This window comes from Grammomys surdaster, unplaced genomic scaffold (assembly GCF_004785775.1).
Source record: "Grammomys surdaster isolate TR1022 unplaced genomic scaffold, NIH_TR_1.0 425, whole genome shotgun sequence".
Lineage (NCBI taxonomy): Eukaryota > Metazoa > Chordata > Mammalia > Rodentia > Muridae > Grammomys > Grammomys surdaster.
This window is the reverse complement of record NW_021604844.1, coordinates 455,053-471,631: the sequence shown is the minus strand read 5'-3', so window position 1 is coordinate 471,631 and position 16,579 is coordinate 455,053. Positions and strand designations below refer to the sequence as shown.

Genomic DNA, 16,579 nt, shown 5'->3' with positions numbered 1-16,579 from the left:
GTGGTAGTGGTAGTGGTAGTGGTAGTGGTTGTGGTAGTGGTTGTGGTAGTGGTAGTGGTAGTAGAAGTAGTAGTATGTATATGTGTGTGTAAAACAAAATAATTCAATATATAACACAATAAAATCAACAATATAGTCAGAAAAAGGTTATGAATTTCAGAAATAGTTGTGAGTTACATGGGAAGAATTACAGGTAGGAGAGGGAGGAGTATAAATGTGGTAAATACAGTTCTCATGCATGAAATGCTCAAAATAAATAAATGAAAAATATCACTTTTTTTAGTGAAGTAGCTCAGAGAGACCAGTACCACCCAACATCACTCATACACAGAATCTAAAGGGTTGGTTGTGACAATGATGGGAGCAGAGTAATCACCAGGGACTGGTGAGCGTTAGGGTGAATTCAGTAGAGGAAAGACTGGTTAGTGAGACCAGTGCTACGGTGGGATAGTAAAAATGAGTTCCAGTGGGATATTAAAGAATAAGGAGATTATCTAAAAACTAAAAAGGAGTTGATGGTGAAATCTCAGTGGTAAAATTCATGTCTAACCTGTATGACGGCTTGGATCAAGTCTTGGGTATCAAATCCAAACAAAAACAAAAAATAAAACCAGCATTTTATATGTTGATGAAGGAATCTAAAGAGGTAATCATTTATTAATCTGGCACTGGGAAAGATCATGAAGAGGGTATTATAGACATAAAGGTAGATACCATTTCAATGTTTAGTAATTACTCAACTAATTGAATCCAATTCATTGGAGGGAATATGAAGGAATTTCTCAGAGTCCCTAATGCTATTGTAGTTTATTCCCATCTGTTGATTTAGCTGTTCTCTTTGGATGTGAATGGTTCTTCTGTGGCCACAATCCACTAGGCTTCTGGTTGAGCACACTGTCTGCATGTTGGTGTTATGTAGCAGTGTTTTTTTCAAATCATAGTCCCCCAGGTAATCTAGACTAGAATGGCCTGTTATGTTTGTGAACATATTGAAGTCTTGGCCTTACCTTTACCATAGCAAATCAAAAAATTTGACATTGTTGATGACTACAAAGACTTGCATGTTTTGTTTATCTTTGTGATTTGTTCCAATTTGATTTCAAAGCTTTATTATAAAATAGTAATAAAATTCTCTTTCTAATAAAATTAGAACCTTAATATTTAGTCTGGAGTTACTTCAAGACACAATTGTCAGCTGTAGTAATTCAAATATGACATAAATAAATGCTGTAGATGAGGGAGATTTACAACAGTAGTTTATCTTTCCCACAGTTTTGTAAGGAAGAAAAATCCAAGAATAAGATACATACAATTTTTATCTTCTAAAACTTCTGAGTTTGTGTGGGTCATCACTCATAATGGTCCTTACATGTTTTATCCTGAGTGGATTCAGCTTCACCTTCTCTTGAAGTGTTCAAATCACCTCTTCTTATAAGTACATCGGTTATCAGATGTTTATCCAACCTTATTGACTTTATTTTACCTATTACCTGCTTCATGGCCTAACGTCTAAATATAGTTGCATCCTCAATTCTTGTAAGTTAGAAATTATTCAACCTACAACATTTATTTTTCCTCAATTCTCCCACTCATTTATTTGTATACTTGTGTACAATAGAATGATGCATTTTATTCTTCACTCCTCTGTTAGTATGAACTTATCTGTAAACCTGAGCACTTGAATAATAAAGCTAGTCTTAGGAATAATTGGCTAGGTTTGAATGCCAAATTGTAATGAGGGAGGGAGAAGAAAGAGTGGAAGACAAGGAGACAGAGAATAAAAGATATGTTATTATAGTTTGATGTACCTTTAATGATCTTAACCAAAATGAATGCAGAGAATGATTTATATTACAGACAAGTTTATTCTGTCAGCTTTAAGTCTCCACGAAGTTTTTGTAAGAGTTAAACAGAGTACAATATGGAGAAACTAGATAGAGTTCACTATCCCTGAAGTACCCAGCTTTAAGAAAAGCATCTTTTGAAGTAAGGCAATATTGGGTGTGGTCATAGACTCTATTTTATTAGATATATGTAATATTGATTATGATTATTGATATAATTAGTTTCTAAAAGGCTTATGTGATAAATCCATTCCATGATTGTAAAGGTTACCAAATAAAAATAATTTGAGAAAATTACAATCTTAAAAAAGATTGCTATTTGACTTTTATTAGATGACTATTTTAAAATTATAAGCATATATTTTTTATTGGCTATTTTATTTATATTTCAGATGTGATCCCCTTTCCCTGTTCCTCCCTCACCCAGGAACCCCCTATCCCATCCCCCTTCTCCTGCTTCTGTGAGGTTGTCCCCCCCCACCTTCTCACTCCCACTTCCCCACCCACAAATTCCCCCACACTGGGGCATCCAGCCTTCAATGGACCAAGGGCTTCCTCTCCCACCTATGCCCAACAATGCCATCCTCCTGTATATACAGCTGGAGCTATGGGTCCCTCCCTATGTGCTCCCAGGCTGGTGGTTTAGACCCTGAGAGCTCTGGTTGGTTGGTATTGTTGCTCTCCCCATGGGGCCACAAACCCTTTCTGTTCCTTCAGTCTTCTCTCTCACTCCCCCATTGGGAACCCCATGATTAGCTCATTGGTTAGCTGTGAGCATTCACCTCTATATATTTCAGGCTCTGGCAGACCTCTAAGGAGACAGTTATATGAGGCTCCTGTCAGCATACATTTCCTGGCATCCACATCAGCTTCTGTATTTGGGGAATGCACATGGATGGATACCCAGGTGAAGCAGTCTCTGGATAGCCCCTCCTACATTTTCCCATGCTTTGTCTCCATATTTGCTCCCATGAGTATTTTGTTACTCCTTCTAAGAAGGACTGAAGCACCTCCACTTGGTCTTCCTTATTCATGAGCTTCATGTGGTCTGTGAGTTGTATCTTGCATATTGTGAGCTTTTGGACTAAAGTCCAGTTAACAGTGAGTGCATACCATGTGTGTTCTTTTGTGATTGGGTTACCTCACCCAGGTTGATATTTTCTAGTTCCATCCATTTGAGAAATTGCCTAAGAATGTCTTGAATTCATTGTTTTTAATAGCTGAGTAATACTCCATTGTGTAAATGTATCACATTTTCTGTGTCCATTCCTCTGTTGAAGGACATCTGGATTCTTTCCAGTTTCTGGCTATTATAAATAAGGCTGCTATAAATATAGTGGAGCATATGTTCTTGTTATATGTTGGAGCATCTTCTGGGTATATGCCCAGGATTGGTATATCTGGATCGGCAGGTAATGCTATGTTCAATTTTCTGAGGAACTGCCAGACTGATTTCCAGAGTGGTTGTACCAGCTTGCAATCCCACTGACAATGGAACAGTGTTCCCCTTTCTCCACATCCTTGCCAGCATCTGCTATTACCTGAGTTTTTGATCTTGGCCATTCTGACTGATGTGAGGTGGAATCTCAGGATTGTTTTGATTTTCATTTCCCTGATGACTAAGGATATTGAACATTTTTTAGGTGCTTTTCAGCCAGTCGAGTTTCCTCAGTTGAGAATTCTTTGTTTAGCTCTGTACCCCATTTTTAATAGGGTTATTTGGTTGTCTGGAGTCTAATTTCTTGAGTTCTTTGTATATATCGGATATTAGCCCTCTATCAGATGAAGGATCGGTAAAGATCTTTTCCCAATTTGTTGGTTGCCATTTTGTCTATTAACAGTGTCCTTTGCCTTACAGACGCTTCGCAATTTTATGAAGTCTCATTTGTCAATTCTTGATCTTAGAGCATAAGCTGTTGGTGTTCTATTCAGGAACTTTTCCCCTGTGCCTAGGTATTTAAGGGTCTTCCCCACCTTCTCTTCTATTAGTTTCAGTGTATCTGGTTTTATGTGGAGGTCCTTTATCCACTTGGACTTGAGCTCTGTACAAGGAGATAAGAATGGATCGATTTGCATTCTTCTACATGCTAATCTTCAGTTGAACCAGCACCATTTGTTGAAAATGCTGTTCTTTTTCCACTGGATGGTTTTAGCTCCTTTGTCAAAGATCAAGTGATCATAAGTGTGGAGGTTCATTTCTGGGTCTTCAATTCTATTCCATTGATCTTCCTGTCTTCTCTGTACCAATACCATGCAGCTTTTGTCACTATTGCTCTGTAGTACAGTTTGAGGTCAGGGATGGTGATTTCTCCAGAGGTTCTTTTATTGTTGAGAATAGTTTTCGCTATCCTGGGTTTTTTGTTATTCCAAATGAATTTGCAAATACAAGCATATATTTTATTTAGTATTCAGGTTAATAACTTCCACTAAAAGACTGAAAAAATGGAGTCATTCAACACAAAACATGGTCAAGATAAAAATAACTAATTTAAGGAGTGAGAGTCTCCAAGTGCTTTAAGGTCAGTGTAGAAGATTAGATATAAAGGTTGGTACCAGATGGCATGCATAGTATGCACATAGACCTGAGTTCCATCTCCAGTATTATTAAACAGAAGAAACAGAGAAATCAAGATAAAGGTAGGAAACATGTGTACATGAAGTTAGCTAATATGTACTGTCATGGAGAACACCATGTAAGAAAGCAGAAGGGGAGAATGAGGATGACATTCTTACCAACATGCAGCCCAAATTATAGGGACCTTACTGGAGCTGATAGTTGTTTCGGAGATGGTTAAGTTCATGTGAGATGGTTAAGTTCATGTGAGATGGTCCCTTGTTTCGGAGATGGTTAAGTTCATAGTTGTTTCGGAGATGGTTAAGTTCATGTGAAATTGGTGTAGGCAGAGAGATAGGTGTTTCCTTGCAAGAAAGGAATTACTTTAGATAAAAGAGGAACAACACAAGCTCCTGACTCAAAGCATTCTTATTGCTAGAATTCTGCCATCAATGAGCATGGAATGTTTCTCAAGTGGTATGAAGCGATCATTTTGTGGTCTTAGGTCATTATGAGAACCAAAGAACCAGGCAGCATAGATAAAGAAATCTGCCTTATCAGGAATTTGCACTAATTACCTGCTGAGTCACCAGAAGGAAGTTTGGACACGTGAAAGGTGGAATCCATTAGGAAGTGTGTTCATAGGAATCTATGTATTTTAAGTGCTTAGGCTCTACCTTTGTTGCTACATGTGCCCATGTTTACCATCCAAGCATGATTATTTTCATAGTTTTCTTTCTCATTGTATTCTGCATATGGAGAGTCTATATCTAACAGTGAAATGTTACTTGATATAAATTCAGAATTAGATCAATACCACTAGACAGAAAGAAATAGTAAACAAAGCCTTTCTGGGTCTCATGACTCTAAGAGAAGTCCTAGAAGATGATATGTCATCCTCTGTCAGAATATAAAGTGTTACAGCTGCTGCTTATATCTAGAGAAATGTGGTAATAGACAAACTATTCACACAAACTGGACAAAATGGATATAATCAATGCAAACAAGCAGGTCACATGGACGTAAGTAACATATACAAACAGGTCACAGAAAGACACACACACACACACATGGAAACAATAAGCACAACTGTAGAGTCTGTATGGGGGGAGAGAGAGCGAGAGAGAGAGAGAGAGAGAGAGAGAGAGAGAGAGAGAGAGGAGAAGGGGAGGGGAGAGGGAGAAAGAGATTTTGGAGATTTGGATATATATATATATATGAATAATCTTGCAAAGAACAAAAATATATTTGTCTTTCAATTTCTCATCTGTGTTGTATGTACACTAGCTAAAGGAAGAGGTCAAGTCCTCTGAGTAGCTACTCAGTTTGTAATAAGTCCCTGTTTCCAGGACGAACAGATCTTATACTGGTTTAAAGTGATATCTTTCCTCAAAATTCCAGGGCATTTCTTCTCTTGCTTAATTTAGTGTGTGTGTGTGTGTGTGTGTGTCCATGTGTGTGTGCATGCATGTGTACCTGTGCCTGTGTATGTGCATGCATGTATAAGAGGTATTCATATGAAGATTCATTACTGAGGGTGTGGATAAAAGTATCTACTAATGAACAAAAATTGCATCATAGTAAAGCAATAAAATACATCAAAATATAAGTTTATAAAGAGACATCAATTAAACTTTATTGACCAGAGAGGAAACATATGCTAATTTGGACTTTCTCAAATTATAAACATTGGTATGCATCGAGAATTATTGTCAGACACCATACTAGAGATTTCCATGAATTGACTCATTTAATCTTTGGAATAATCACATAGGACAGGATTATATTATATATATTTACATGTTCTTTCAATTGTGAACACTAAAGAGACAAAGAGGTAGGTAACTCCCTCAAGGTCACAGACTGTCAATTGCACACCTATTATTTTTTATTACTCTTAATAAGTGAGAGATCATGGCATTTTCCACAACATAGCTGAAAAAAATTAAAAAAGATGCCATATATGGCCAAAATTTTCCTTTAAGTTAACATAACTCTACTGAAAACACCCCCTTTACTTTACAAACTCAAACTTCTTGATGATACGCTGGCGTATTTGTTTGGTCTTGATGCTGTAGACAATGGGATTCATGAGGGGTGGTACTAACAGATACACATAAGACATCAGAAGGTGTACAATGCGGGGAAGGTGCTCACCAAAGCGATGCACAAGGGATAAGCCAATCATGGGGATGTAGAATAGCAGTACCGCACAAATATGAGAGATACAGGTATTGAGAGCACGGAGGCGCTCCTGATGGGAGGCTTTGCCTAGTACAGCATGGAGGATGAGGGTGTATGAGAGGAATATGAGCAGGGAGTCTACACCCACAGTGCAGGCCACAACAAAGAGCCCATAGATATGATTGACAATGATGCTGGAGCAGGCTAGTTTCATGATCTCCAGATGCAGACAGTAGGCATGGGCTAACACATGGGAGCGGCAATAATGAAAGCGTTTAAGGAGGAATGGTAATGGGAGAATGAGTAGTGCACTTCTGAGCACCGAGCTCAGCCCCATCTTCACAATCCTTCTGGGTGTCAGGATGGTAGAATAACGCAGTGGGTTGCAAATTGCTACATAGCGGTCGAAGGACATAGACAGTAGAACTGATGACTCCACTAAAGACAAGGTGTGGATGAAGAATAGCTGAGTAAAACAGGCAGGAATACCGATCTCTCTGGCATCAAACCAGAAAATTCCCAGCACAGTGGGCAGGGTGGAGAGGCAGAGTCCCAAGTCTGTGAGAGCCAGCATAGCCAAGAAATAGTACATAGGTTCATGGAGAGTGGCATCAGTCCGGATGACATGGAGAATGGTAAGGTTTCCTAAAATCACTATTAAGTAGATGGAGCAGAAGGGAATGGAGATCCATCCATGGAACTCTTCCAGACCTTGAAAGCCTGTCAGGAAGAAAGTGGCTTTTTGGAGGCTGCTGTTGTAAAGGATGATCATGGCTTTATAATCTTATATTCACCAACCTAAGGCAGAAAATGTGTTCCATGTAAGTGAGTGATAGAACTGGATCCTCTGTCATCTAAACGTTCAGGACGAGGGAGTCAGGAAGAATTTGCAGAGGGAGGACTTAGTCTATTACCCTTTTAGAGTGGCAGAATGAAGGATCATAACGGATTGCTGTACCTCTTGATTCTATAAAATTTAGCCTATGGCACTATGTCCTCTAGAGTTGGTCTCTCTAAGATTCAATGAGGTAATCTTATATATTACTTTGTGGTCTGTTTCTCTTTTAGAATGCTTCCTATTTAATGACTGAAGCTTTCACAATCACCTCATATGCACGCAGAACTCAAACTATAAGACACTATGAAATAACGTCTACCAGGGTTAGCTGTACACAATGCACCTTCAACTTTAGACTAAAGAAGAGATTTAAAATAGTGTTTAATAAATGTTTGTTGGAATCCTTGAACTTTAATCTTATAAGCAGAGTAAAATATTTCCTGAACCTATATAGCAACTTTTAGGCAATATTGTATTAGATTCCTGGGGAGATAGTGAACAACTGTTTATTAATCCCAGATAGGGCAGCAAGGACCAAAGACATGTTTTTAACCAAGTTTAGCATTAGGAAGCTTGAGAACCACTGCCTTAGAATCTGAGGCTTCAGAAAATTATTGTAGGAGTGAGATAGAGAGAGGGGGGAGAGGAGAGGGAAGGAGGGTGAGAGAGAGGGAGGAGGAGGGAGGGAGGGAGGGAGAGAGAGAGAGAGAGAGAGAGAGAGAGAGAGAGAGAGAGAGAGATCTGAAAAGTACCAGGAGAGATTAACTCCAGAATCAGAAAGGATAAACCAGGCTTTGATGAAGAAATGTTGGAGAATGGGTGAGGATCAATTTGGATGCAAAAAGAACAAAGGAAAGAAATCTAAAATGACCAAAGGCAGCCTCTACTCTATTGCCTACAATGAAGAAACTCAGCTTAGTGTGAGCTTTGCCTCCTGGGCTTGGATTGATATGATATCTTGGCGCAGTTGCTTATAACATATGAACACGGTTGTTTTGCTCTTTCTTCAGAATCAATTACATTGCAAAACACTCAGTTGTTACCCATGCAGACAAGTGTAAATGGACTAGTTGCTAATCATAACAAGAATACAAAGTTTAATGTAGTGTTTGCCATATGCTATTTTACTAGACGCATGCCATTCAACTATGACATCAATTCTATCACAGAGGTTCTATTCTTAGGATCCAAATGCACATGGAGGAATAGTGACAAAAACATAAAATAATTTGGGTTAAGTTTGTCAAGCATCAAAGAGTTGAGTATGAAATCAAAACCATGATTACATCCAGAGTTAATGCTGTCTTTTCATATTGATACTGCTGTTGCACAGAAAAGTAGTTGTTAAAAGAATTGGGCAATTCAAAATTAAATTTAATGTCCAGTAACTTCTTTACCTTGGATAAGTTTGTAAATGGCAATATGCAATTTACATCATACAAATAACAGTAAATAAGCCAAGACAGAAAATAATAGTAGTGTGTGTGTGTGTGTTCAGTTTGAGTAAGAGTGTTTGTGCTACAGGGCACCTGTCATCTCTATGAAAAAATTGCTAGAAGATAAAGTGTGGAGAGCAGAGTGAGGGGCTTAGATCACAGTTCTAGTAATGTTGAAATGAAGGTATGCAAAAAGTTAGATTAATAATGGACAGAGTAGAGAGTCACAAGGAAAATAGTACAACATAAATAAGATTTAGTTAGCACAGTTACTTGCATAGATAAAAGATAAAGAAGGGTCATTTTAAAGTCCTGTAGTGTGAGGTCCTACTGATTCGGAGAAGGTTTTCATTAACTGGAGATAATCATATAACTTATTCTTGTTGGACAGTGAAGGATAAGTGAGAAGTGAATATTCTATGTGATTTTTTGCTGAAAGGAAATATGTAGGTCAGTTTAAATATCAGAAACATTTAAAGAAAAAGAGTGTAGGGAGTTAAGGATAGCCATACATTCTCATAATGTAAAAAGACATAGAAAATAATTAAAAGTATACAATTCTCTCTCCATCTTTGCCACACATGCTGTAAATGAATACAAACAATAATGGAAAGATTAATTTGATAATAACCCCATTACTTCACGACTCTTAAAGAAAGACAAGAGATCACTATAAAGAAAGAATGCTAGTGTAAATGGGATGAATGCAAGACAGAGGTGGAAGCTTGCAGAGGGAGGAGACGAGGAACAGAAGCATGAATAGCGGATTTGGAGAGCATAGTGCCAGTGGCTGGACCGTGGTACAAGAACATCCTGAGAATGGGAATGCTGATCAAGAGAGAAAATGTCAAAAGGGAAATCTGCTATCAGCTCGGCGGAGATATACTAAAAAGAGAAGTGTTCGTGTGGCTTTCAGCCAACAGATTCTCAGTGAAGCCTGTTTTCATCCATCCTACTCAGATTCACTTAAGAGTTTGAGAAAAAAGAGACATCACTGGGTCATCTTTATTTTCCCTCTATTTTCAGACACAGAAGGATCATCCTGCCTGATGAATGAAAAGTGTCACCCATGGCTTTCTATTGCAGCTACAATCTTGGTTTTCCAGTCATTTTCCTTGCATGTTTATTTTTGTTTCCAGTGACAGGTAACTGGGCAAAGGGAGAGCAGGGAACAGAGAAAGGAGGGCAGTCTTGGCTCACATCAGAGGACAGGTGTGCTTCATCCCTGGAACTCTCACCTAGGCACAGGCAAGGAACCAGACTTGCTGTAGAAATGTGTAAGTGGATGAGGAAGAAGGCACACAGTAGAAATAAAAAAGAACAGTTCTTAGTTCTTGTCACTGGTACTTCAGATCAATGAGAGATGGTTTCTCTAATTCACTCTGACAAAGTGATTTCATCCATGCCTGTAAAAGACCTGAACCCTTCTGAACTGAATTCTTTGTTTCATTGCATATAAAAATAGTCATTTAAAAATTGAAATTAATGTAATATTTTAATAATTATAGTATATTTTTCCATTAGCTTTTGCTTCATCATTTATCAGTCAGCTCTAGTTATGTCATGTGACAGAGTCCTCATTATTTTCCTTTTAAAAGTGTTATCTTCTCTGGATTCCCAGATTAATCCTTCTCTCTCATTTCATCTGAAGTGTAAGGAGCAGTTAATCAAGTGACACGCTTTCATCCTACATTGACAGCCAGGTCACAGCAAGGACAGGTGATATGTACAAGACTGTCAGCATTAGCTCTCATTACCTCTTCCTCCCCCTCTGGCTCCCCCTCCCTCCTCTCCCGCAGTGCTCTTATTCTGCCCCTCATCTGTCTCCTCTCATTTTGCTCATTTCCATTCTTTCCTCATTAGTATCCAGTATCTACCATTTTTGACATGAAAGAACTTAAAAAATTTCTCCCAAGGAAGATCATAACCCTGTATTAGTGTGGGGCTTGAATACTCCAAGTTGATACAAAATTCATTGCAGTCATTAACTTTCATAATAGAAGTTTAAGTAGAAAGGTAGCAATTATAATTCCAAGAAAAGAGATGAGAGAGTAAGCAAAAGATGAACATTACTTTTATAAAAGCATACATAGTAATTCAGAAAGGACTAAATTTCCTGTCCCATGTCCACACATCTTTCATTCAGAACCTTCTTCACTAACATGATGTGGGGATGTGACAGAGAGGGGGGGGGAGGGGAGAGAGAGAAAAAAAGAGAGAGAGAGAGGAGAGAGAGAGAGAGAGAGAGAGAGAGAGAGAGAGAGAGAGAGAGATCACTATATGCTCTAGGAGTCCAGTCTTCTCCGCTACTAACTGCTCTCTCTGTGACTCCGTTTGTAACATACCTGAACAAAGAGAGCTGTAGAGAAAATGACTTGGATAGCATACTTCAACTCAGAGCTCACGTTCTGTAGCAGATTGGCTACAAGAATAGTAAGCAATTCCTGTTTGAAATGTATGGTCCTTTTAAAGTGTCTAAAGCTTCTCCTCAGGGATCTCAGCTGTGGTGACTAATTCCCCAAACAATTTGCATGCTGTTAGCAGCACACTCAAGGAGGGGCTGGGATAAGTATCAAGGAAAAGAGGCCAGGGTTGAAGGGATATCTCTGTCTTATCTCTGGGCAAAGGTTAGACTCACAATGTTAGCATGATTTCAAGTTTTAATACTGACTATGAAAGCCATACTTACTTACTGAGAGCAAGAGGGATTATCTACACTGTTTTTGTTAGTGTATTTTGGTCCCATAAAACATTTTTATTTGTTTCAGTGTCAAGTGGCAGAATAGAGTGATTCTGGCTGAAGCCCGCACTGCTGAGGTCACATGCTGAAGAGACATATTTGTGCCCCTCCTTTCTGATATGGCACAATCAGTTTATTACTGCCCCTCTCGAGCTGCATTGACTTCAGTGCCTATTTTGTCCCATTCACATCTGTCAGCAGCTCTAATCCTGTTTCTAGTTATTATTTCCCTACGGTAATTTGCTTCTGTGCTTCACTTACTCTATCTTCTGTATCACCAATGGATTTTGCTTCAGTCAACATCTGTATTCCCCTCTCAACTCCTTCGGGTTCAACATTCAAATCACAATACGCCTCCAAATTTATTTTTCTAGACATAAGAATTCTTTATTTCCATAATTGTTCGTATAACTTCCTTGACATAATGTGAGTTTTCAAAAATTCAACATTGTACTTGACAATACTGAAATGTCCAATATTAATTCACAGTGGTTCTTCCATATCTCCCTCTTAATTTTTCAACCAATTTCTACTGGTAGCATCATTTTCTGGCATCTTGACGTGAACAGCAGCAGGCATGTTATAAACCATTTGCTCAGTGAGGTTTAACATCCTTTGAGTCTTCTTTCCTTCTTTGCATTCTGTTACCATGACAACATAAGCTACAAACATTTATCAGTTTACATCAGCACACCTCAGCATGTTCCCTGGTCTCCTCAACCACGACTATAGTGTACTATGCTAGCTAAGAGTGCCACAGTGGGCAGCAATAGATTTATAGAGACTATGCTTATTTCAAATGTTTCTTTTTAAATACTGTTTTCTGATAAGTTTCATTGTAGAATAATTCCTGTGCTATATCAGCTATGTTTAATAAAAGTCTTCAAGCATGTCCAAAGTCTTCAAAGAAAAAAAAATCTGGACTTTAGATATAGAATTAAAGACCATTCTGTATTGTGTTCCAAAATAGCATTACAGAATTAACCCTGTATGTTTTGCCCTGCAAACTGTGATGTCATACATGCTGTGCTACTGACTCTTTAAAAATAAAAACCTTATTTGAAAAATAAAAAAAGCAAAATTGAATATTTAATAGGAAAATAAGAGTCTGGAGCCAAAGCTGATACATGAACAGAAACAAAGCTGCTTACACTTTCTAGCTATTAAATGGAGTTACTACAAAAGAACTCTGCACAGCCTGGAATGTGTGGGAATTCTATATCCCTCAAAAATTATATTTTTTATTTTTAAGGTGTTAGTTCCTTAAGGCTCCAATTTCTTCAAATCAGACTCAACAATATCATCATCAATAGCAAGCAGCAAGAGTCTTTTTTTTAAAATGTCAATCATAACAACAACAGCTAACATTTATTGGGTGATTAAATTGCTAGGCCCAGTATTTAGATGTTTTAAAATAAACTATCTAATTTAATTCTCACAATAACCCTGGTTATTGCTTATGATTATCTGCATCTTAAGGATAAAGAAACAGAAACAGACCAACCAAACTTACTTAGGGTTGCAATTCTTTAACGAGGTACAGCTGCATTGGAGAGTTGGCTGGCATGACTCAACTTGTTTAGACAGGCTCATGTCCACAGAGATAGCTCACCACCTTCCTTTGTTGTAGAATCCCCTCTGGAAAATCATGTATTTGACTCAATTCCACTCAGGGAAACAGAACTTTTTTTAAAAAAATTGGGTCATAGCACATGATATTTGATTACTGTTTGAGTATTAATTATACAGTATTAATGATAAAGGAACATTGCAATTAAAAAGTAGGAAGAGATTACAATCCAGTGGTCACTTGTGTCCTAATAGTATATTTATTTTCTGAGACTGAGGGACAAAGGAAGATAATAACCAGGTCCTTGTCTAGGAACTGATATATGGAAAGAATAGTGAACCATTCCCTTAACGTGTAAAACTTCTCTTCCTCTATTCATACAACATGGAGAGAGCTAACTGATATTAATGAGACCCTGCGTATGGACAGTAGAAAGGATGGGTACATGTGATGGGAAGGTGAATGAAGATTAATGATGAGGAAGACAAGAGCTGTTCTCTTTGTGACTTGTCCCTATGAGCATATCACAGAGATTAAGTGTATCTGTCAATTAAAATGTGTAAGAGGTAGGTACTGGGCTAGTTGAGGGACAGAGCTAGGTGTATGTAGGAGAGAGAGAGAGAGAGAGAGAGAGAGAGAGAGAGAGAGAGAGAGAGAGAGAGAGAGAGATATCACAAAGAGACCAAATGAGAACTTCCTGGGAAGCTGGATGTGTTGTTTCTCCAGTCTTGTTTTTGAACCCCAAACACATCTTTGTATTTTTGTAGAATGCTCACTAATTTTTGAGTAATCTGTATTAACACCTCTATTTAAATTCAAGCAGCATCCTTATTCTTCTGAATCATAGCTAATAAGAAATTATCAAAAGATAGTCTGAATTATAAAATTTACCTTAAGGACAGATAACTTTTTTCTTATTATATTTTAATTACTTAAAACAGTTTTAAAATTTAAATATATATATTTATCATATTCTTCCCATGTCTCAAATTTCTCCAGATCTTCTACCACTCCCTACCCACTCAACTTATGTCTTTCTCAAAAAACCAAAAACCCAATAGAACAATAAAACCAAAAAAAAAAGAAATAAAACACCACCCCAAAGAAAAACAGAACACACCAAATTGTAACCAAATAAAACACACACAAAAAACAAGAGTCCATTATATGTTGGTCAACTACGTCAGGCCTGACATAGCATGGTTGACATAGCCAGTGTCACTCCATTGGATTTTTCCCTCTCTCATCAGGTATAAATGACAGTTCCATTGTTAACCTTTACTCTAGTGGCTAGGTTTTCATTAATCCATCCATCCATCCATCCATCCATCCATCCATCCATCCATCCATCCATCTATCCATCCATCCAAAACACTATAAAAAATATGATAGGATAAAATAAAAGCTATCACTGAAACCAGACAAGACTAACAGAAGGAAAAGAGCCCAAGAGAAGGCACAAGAATCAGAAACCCACTTGTTTTCACATAAACTAAAAGTCATAATATAAATGGACAGGACCTGGTATAAACTATGCAATCCCAGTGCACTTGCTTTAGATTGGGTGAATTCATATAAAGTTTGCTCATGTTAATTTAGAGGGCCTTATTTTCTTGATGTCTTCCATCCCCTTTGGCTCTTACACTCTTTCTACATTCCTTTATGGAGTGTCAGTTTGATAGTCTTGGCAAGAGCTTGGGTTGTTTGGGGATTCCTGTTGGGCCTATTTGGCCAAGTATTCTGGGAATCAACAGTTTTGGGCAAAGAGAAAAAGCAAAAGTAATGTCAGAGCCATAGAACTAGGAGCAGTAATGTGAATTACTGACTTCTGGGCCTGATATTAGTGTTTCCCTGTGGTAGCATAAAGGCAGCTCTATAGGATTTATCACTGTTCTCAGAAATGGAAATTCCTTCTCCTCACTTTAAATCAGAGCTTCGTTATTACCACATGGCAAATGGATGAAGACGTGAGTCTATTCATGTTTAGACATAGTCTTTTACAGAATGGAAGCTTCCATATTGTATCTTGGAATACTCCGCCTTGTGTTATTATTTTGGGATCTAGCTATATTAGTATCCTTAAGAGCCCAGTCTATGTGGATAAATTGTATTCAGAAGCTAAATTGTAGAAGAATTGGTTATGTTTAACTATGGCACCAGTACTAGGTAGCAGATACAGGAGTGAACTGCTTTAGATGTGTATCTTCTAGCCCCAGAGAATATTCCAAGTTATTTTCATGTAGAGTGTAGATGAGTATACCTGCTAAGCTGTGCACAAATCACAAAACTGTAAGCAACTGGATGATTGTTCTTGTATGTTGCTAAGTTTTGTGTGTACTGTTATGCAGCATAGAACATGGATCCGTATTTAAGATAAATGTTATTTTCCTTGCCCTTGACTTGTTCTTGGTCTGTTGAATAGAATTTACAGTTACTTTCTTAGCTCTTTGATAAATTTGCTTTATCTAGTACACTTTCATAAAAATAAATATCATTAGTATTATTTAACCATCCCTTTGAGATTATTCTTTAAAATGTGGGAGTTGGAGGACCAGGAGAAATAACTCAGTGGTTAAGACTGTGTGCTGATTTTGCAGAGGACACAAGTTCAGTTCCTAGAACCTGCTTTCTGGGGCAGATAAATGCCTGTAACTATGGATTCAGAGGATCTGATGACCAATTCTGACCTCATTGGAAACCACACTCACATGTATCCTCACACAGACACAACTATACATACAATATAAAATATGGTTTTTAAAGTGCATAAATAATAAAATAAAAATGAAGGGATATTTTTGGTGATTGTCTGAAACAGACATGTAGATTTTTAATAAGGTGTTGACAAAAGAATTAAAAATATTAGAGTACATGAATGAGACACAAAAGGTATTAGTCTATGTTGTAAAATGTATATTGTTCCAATAGAGTTACTGATCACTAAAAATGCTTATGTGGAGTATTAAATGGGGAGATATGAAAATATATTCAGAATGAGCATTTTCAACTGGGGACTCAGCAAGATACATATATATGTAAGGGGAGAAAGAGAGAGAGGGAGGGGGAGAGAGACAAAGAGAGGGGAGACAGAGAGAGAGAGAGAGAGAGAGAGAGAGAGAGAGAGAGAGAGAGAAAAAAAAAAGAGGGGGGGGGGGGGAGGAGGAGGAGGAGGAGGAGGAGGATTTTTACTATTTTTTCAGTCAAAAAGGGATATTCTTCAGATATATGTTTACCAACTGGTATTAAAATACGTAAGTAGAAAAATTTCTAACACAATGTATACAGTTGTAAGCATAAATGAAATATAAAAATGAGACAAGTAAAATGAGCAACTGTAATATGGTCATTTGTTACTGTTAGGATAACCATGAAGGTGTAGATGAAGGTGCACAGTAGGAAAAGCCAAGAGATTC

At 37.7% G+C, this 16,579-nt stretch overlaps 1 protein-coding gene across 1 annotated transcript; it reads right to left on the bottom strand.

The window, feature by feature from the left end:
* Positions 1 to 6,412: 6,412 nt before the first annotated feature.
* LOC114632790 (olfactory receptor 51G1) lies at positions 6,413 to 7,354 on the bottom strand. Its single transcript, XM_028781400.1, has one exon. It carries the CDS (start codon positions 7,352 to 7,354, stop codon positions 6,413 to 6,415), a length of 942 nt encoding a protein of 313 aa, XP_028637233.1.
* Between the last annotated feature and the right edge of the window lie 9,225 nt (positions 7,355 to 16,579).

Bases quoted from the DNA above. Each gene is read 5' to 3' on its own strand.
- LOC114632790 (XM_028781400.1), bottom strand. From the start codon at position 7,354: ATGATCATCCTTTACAACAGCAGCCTCCAAAAAGCCACTTTCTTCCTG.